General features: G+C 34.2%; 1 protein-coding gene and 1 pseudogene across 1 annotated transcript; one reads left to right on the forward strand and one right to left on the reverse strand.

Annotated features, from left to right (window-relative positions):
- Positions 1–966: 966 nt before the first annotated feature.
- On the reverse strand, positions 967–1,711 carry LOC146909319 (uncharacterized; annotated as a pseudogene).
- A 574-nt stretch (positions 1,712–2,285) lies between these two features.
- Positions 2,286–5,788, forward strand: LOC146909320 (glucan endo-1,3-beta-glucosidase 8-like). The gene is made up of 2 exons (XM_085727666.1): positions 2,286–3,147; positions 4,584–5,788. The coding sequence occupies exons 1-2, from the start codon at positions 2,810–2,812 to the stop codon at positions 5,686–5,688; spliced, it is 1,443 nt and encodes a 480-aa protein (XP_085583792.1). The 5' UTR covers positions 2,286–2,809; the 3' UTR covers positions 5,689–5,788.
- The last annotated feature ends 212 nt before the right edge of the window (positions 5,789–6,000 follow it).

A 6,000-nucleotide genomic window follows, 5' to 3' on the forward strand; every position in this document is an offset into this window, starting at 1 on the left:
GTTTGACATGAATCAATGAATCATGAATCGAAACAAGCAATTCACGGAAGAATTTTCCTATACATGACAACATACAGGACATTAAGGAATCACATGACACAATGAGACATGGTTTGCTAGGTGCTTTAACAAGTTTCTAAGCTAAAGCTAATCAACATAAAAAACGTCATCAAATAAACAAATAAACCTAGCTATTTAGACATCATCAAAACACATACATCTAACTAAGGGAATATCATCTTCACTTCTTGACGTTCTTCACGAAAGAAAGTATTAACTAAGTCTAAATCGTCGTCATGATTCTTATCAATTTTTTCTTGATCAAAGTGGATTCTACATTACAACCATCCATATTTTGTGGTTTGTTATACTGTTCAAGTTTTTTATTTTCTTATCCTTATTATTACCATGAACGATGTTGCTCTGGACAGTTTCTTTTCTAGAATTATAGTGAGAGAGACTCAAAATAGTTTGAAATATCAAAATAGTTGTATGAAAGACAATAGTGGATAAACCCACTTGAGTGGGTCAGGTGGTGTTGGTTTGGACCTTTTGTGCATGTTCCTCCTCAAAATCGCATGTTTGATTCTTCCTGATATCTATTTCGATGGATTAGTTTAGTTTATTTAAAAAAGACTCTAGTGCATGATCTTTACACCGGCACCGCCCTCCACGTAATGAACTGCAAACATGTGTTGGTTGCATCCTGATCATATACTTCAACTAAACAGTAATAATTACTACATTTTACTTCTCATATTTTTTTTTTACTATTTTTATTTTCAAAATATATTTTTGTTTTTTATATCAAAAATAAGGCTTGGTTAAAATTAGAAGACATCATAAGCAAGCAATTATATTACCACATCAAAAGGTCCTCCCTAGCATGTCAGGGAAAAACACCAGAGTCTAAACAATATTTACAAGGGTAAACAAAAAATAGAGACTAAAGAGAGCAAATAACTATTAGCCTATGCCCAAAATAGTGAATGGACTAAGCCACCAACCATGATAGTTGAAGGGAAGAGAAGGAAATTTCGCCTTCAACCACATGAAAGTAAGCAACTTAATTTTATCAACCACCTGCATAATTAAGTACTATTTGCCATTGAAGAGACTGCTATTTCTTCTCTCCAAATTTCCAACGCATACCAAAGAACATGTGAACTGATCGGCGTGCCTTTGCCACACCACAAACAACAGTGAACTGATTGAAATGGTCCCCCACAGAAAAGGGAGTTACCGTCGACATGGCCAACCACCTGGAAATATAGTGCCAGATCGAACCAAAGATATTAGAATGTAAAAATAAATGTGCAGAAGTCTCCTCTGATCCACAACCAGCAACACACATCCAGGAATCATTAGGAATCATCCTACGAAAAAGAAGGTTATGCTTTGTTGGCAACCTATCACGAAATAGACGCCAAGCAAACAAGACGACCTTCAGAGGGACGTCTTTATTCCAAAGAGAAGACACAACCACCGTAAAAACAGTCGGAGGTTGAAAAGTGAGATAATTATAAGCACTATGGACGGAAAAGACATGAGATGTTTCCAAAGTCCATAGCCACCTGTCATCTTTATCAATCTGCAAAGTCACACCGTGAAGTAATAATTTAAGTTCCCCCACCAACTCATCTTCCCACGCAAACATCCCCCTCCTCCAACTCCACGCCTGACCATCATCCCCCCACCCTAACTGACACATCTCAGCCACAAACTCCTCCTTAGACATCGACAGGTCAAATAATCTAGGGAACCTGACTCAAACCTTACTCCTACTTAATTGTGTAATTATTACTTGATCGAAAATAACAATTTCTATTTTTAATATAATGTTTCTACTTATTGATTCTATAACCAATGTCTCTGGACATTGGTTAATAAAATCCATAGATTAATTATCACTTTCATTTAAGTTTGAATTAAAACCTTCCAAAATTCAAATATTCAATGATTATAAATCTTTTAAAAGAGAACTTTGTCCATATGATTATTGTCGGGAATTGCAGTAGAGACATCAATTTCATATCATTCATTTTGTCTCAAAATATAAGCATAAATAAGTCACCATTAGCTAACGTATTTTGTATGTATAATTTTTTTTTTTTGTGATAGCTGAGGTTGAACCCCGGATTTTCCATATATTATGCGTTGTCGTATGTACAAATTTTAAATTAAATACGTTAATTTTTATTGATAAATTTTTGTTTATATTTTAAAACGGAGATCTATTACTTTCATTTCATTTATTTTTTCCTTTTTTCAATACAAAGTACAAATACACATTTTTGAGATTTTCTAGTTGTAGCCGTTATAGCTTATCTAAAACCGCGGTTTACATTACCCCACAACAACAAAATTGTATTAATTTCTTTCTCTGTCTCTTTCTCAAACAAATTGATTCTCTCTTTTTTTCTTTTCTTCATATAGTAAAAAAAAACTTGATTTTTATTCGTTGAGTTTAGGGTATAATCAAATTCCTTACTCCTTAGCCTCTCCGTTTCTCTCTGACAGAAACAATCAAACAAACCAATTAGAGGTCAAAAAGAAACAAAAAAAAAAAAAAAATCTTTATTGATTTAATTTAATTTTTATCTTTTTATAATTTAATTCCCATTTCATCACTATCACCGTCTTATTCATCGTGGGTTTCGTGTGTAGTGAAAAAGTCACTAAATTTCCGCTTAATCTCCAAAACCCACTTTCCAAAACTGTTCCTTTCTCTCTCTAACTTCACAAAACAAGAAAAAGTTTCAATTTTTATCATTTTTCCCCAACAAAACTTCTTCATTTTCATCTCACAATGGAAAAAAATTGGATTTTTACAATGTTGTTGATGTTAGGATTAATGGGTTGTTTTTGTTGTTATGTGGAAGGGCTTGGTGTGAACTGGGGTACACAAGCAACACACAAGTTACCACCAGAAACTGTTGTGAAGATGTTGAAGGATAATGGGATTCAAAAAGTTAAGCTTTTTGATGCAGATGATACTACAATGACTGCTTTGGCTGGTAGTGGAATTGAAGTTATGGTTGCTATTCCTAATAATCAACTTGCTGAAATGAATGATTATAAACGTGCTCAATATTGGGTTAGGAAGAATGTTACTCGTTATAACTTTGATGGCGGTGTTAAGATCAAGTGAGTTTTTTATTTTTATTTTTTATAATTAGTTAATTGATTTGATCTGTTGATGCTATTGATATTGATCTGCATTTGATGTTTAAGTGTTTGATTATTTGTATTGAAATTTTTCGAGATTTTGTGTTGGATTTTTATTACTTTTAATCCTTGTATAATGTGCTTGCTTCATTGGTTTAGTGTCAGTTAATTGATTTTTTTTTTTTTAATGTTATTATTGAGTATTGATCTGCATTTGATGTTTAAGTCATTGATTGTCTATGTTGATTTTTTTGTTAGATTTTTGATTCATGGTTAGGTCTATTTTTTTATTTTTATTTTTGTCAGGGTTTACTTTCATAAATGTTAAATTTTTTAAGCCCTTTGTGTTCATAATAATGATTATGATTATGCATTTTGATTGATGGTGAGTTTTGGGATCAAAGAAGGAAAAGTGTGAAAAGAATTTTTCAAAAGTGAGCTCTGAAGTTGTTCTTGTTTTAATCAAGGAAGCTTTATGTATTGGGTGATTCCCTCAGAATTAGATTCTTTTATTGGTGTTGGTGCTTGATTGATTCCTTGTAGCAACTTTTTTCTGTGCCGAGGTATAATGTATTTGTTCTGAGAATCATTTTACCATTCTAGGAGGTGATTGCAGTTTTAGGGGAAAAGAAATGGTATCAGTCTCTATCTGATTTTGTATGTGCATATATCATATTCTTGGAATGGAAGGATTTTTTTTTTTTTTTGCATGTGCGCGTATATGGGAGAAAAATAAGTAATTGATTGAGAGTTCATATAACAGGAAATTTTGCATCAAGGAATAACAATACAATTAAAATTTGTGATGCATTCTTGTCTCTTCAGTTTTCCTTCTGTATTATAGTTGGTTGATGAGAAGTCTGTTCAAACAATTTTAAAGGAGTTAGATTGGTGCTTGTAGAGATTTTATTGATGGTGTCTTTTCATAATTTCATCAGTGTTGCCAATTGCTGATTGTGAAAAATAGCAGTTTATTCAATTCCACTATGTTGTAGCCCTGCTATGGCCGCTTTTGACAACACTAGATTTAATGGGATTTTATTGAACATTTTGAAGGAAAAGCCGCTTCTTATTATTAAACACCACATTTTAAGCTTTGATGAATATATATTGAATATTGATTGTTTCAACTTCTCTTTAAATGCTAATTTTGTTAAGTGTTAATTCTTAAGCAAACTTGTAAATCATATTAGCGAATAATTTGTAATGCTGGTTGCGATGTTTATTGTCGCCTTGTTTTTGTCATTGGATTGGTCAAACACTAAAATGGTGGTATTGTAATGCTCCCCAAATTCATCAATGCCATCTTTAGTTGGAAGCAGTAGTACTATCAATGAAATGTATAGTTTATTTCCTTGCCGAATTTCGACCGATTTTAATGTGAATTTGTGCATTTTGTCCATCTTTTTCCGCAGATATGTAGCGGTTGGGAATGAGCCATTTTTGAAAGCTTACAATAATTCATTCTTGAACATCACCTTTCCTGCACTGCAGAACATTCAAAATGCCATCAATGAAGCTGGTCTTGGTGACACCGTAAAGGCAACAGTACCCTTAAACGCAGATGTCTATATGTCTCCGCAGGACAATCAAGTTCCATCTGCGGGAATATTTCGGCCCGATATCAATGGTCTCATGACTCAGATGGTACAATTTCTCAACAAGAACGGAGCACCATTTACTGTCAACATTTACCCCTTCTTAAGTCTCTACGGGAACGACGATTTCCCATTCAACTTCGCCTTCTTCGACGGGGTAGATAAACCAATAACTGACAATGGAATCCAATATACCAACGTCTTTGATGCAAATTTCGATACATTGGTTTCTGCTCTCAAATCGATCGGTTTCGGCGACACGCCAATTTTGGTAGGAGAAGTAGGATGGCCAACAGAAGGTGACAAGAATGCCAATTCTGGCAATGCCATAAGATTCTACAATGGCCTCCTTTCTAGACTCGCTGCGAACAAAGGAACCCCTCTCCGCCCCGGATTTATCGAAGTTTATCTGTTTGGACTCATCGATGAGGACGCGAAGAGCATTGCTCCAGGTAACTTTGAGAGACACTGGGGAATATTTCGATATGATGGACAACCGAAGTTTCCGATGGATCTTTCGGGTCAACTTCAAAACAAACTTCTAGTAGGTGCACAGGGTGTGAAATATCTTGATCCAATGTGGTGCATGTTTAACCCTGATGCTAAAGATCTCAGCAAACTTGCTGATAACATTAACTTTGCTTGCACCTTTGGAGATTGTACTGCACTTGGGTATGGATCTTCTTGCAACAACCTTGATGCTAATGGAAATGCTTCTTATGCATTCAACATGTACTACCAGACGCAGAATCAGGATCGTCAAGCATGCAATTTTGAAGGTTTAGCTAAGCCTACTACAGACAACATTTCAACACCTACTTGCAATTTTATCATCCAGATAGTTCCTTCTTCAGCATCTTCTTTGATTCCCTCATTTGCTGCTTTGTTGTTTATTGCTTTTTCTGTGATTCTATTGGCTTAGTGTGTACATCATTAGAGAGATGATATAATTTTTTTATTTAAGGTTTCAACATTTATTTGACCGGATGATATCTAGTTTATTTAAGAAACAGAATTTTGCAGATTGAGAGTTGGTTATTATGATAGTAAATTTATGCATGTGCTCTCTTTTAAATGCAATATTCTTTTGGATCTTCGAATCTGAACCAAGATCCCGACACTCTTATTACAAATCTTAATGGGAAATCTAAGGCATTGTTGGTTATGGTTATTAGTATCCAATACATGCGAGCCATATCTCAATTCAGTATAAAATTGAATCTCGATTCACTAC

Source organism: Medicago sativa, chromosome 7, assembly GCF_051527215.1.
Source record: "Medicago sativa cultivar Bolivia chromosome 7, Bolivia_mono, whole genome shotgun sequence".
NCBI classification, from domain to species: Eukaryota; Viridiplantae; Streptophyta; class Magnoliopsida; order Fabales; family Fabaceae; genus Medicago; species Medicago sativa.

What these genes read in the sequence shown, in the direction of transcription:
- LOC146909320 (XM_085727666.1), top strand. Translation starts at nt 2,810, where the DNA reads ATGGAAAAAAATTGGATTTTTACAATGTTGTTGATGTTAGGATTAATG. An exon ending in GATGGCGGTGTTAAGATCAA is followed by an intron (nt 3,148 to 4,583) that starts GTGAGTTTTTTA and finishes CTTTTTCCGCAG; the next exon opens with ATATGTAGCGGTTGGGAATG.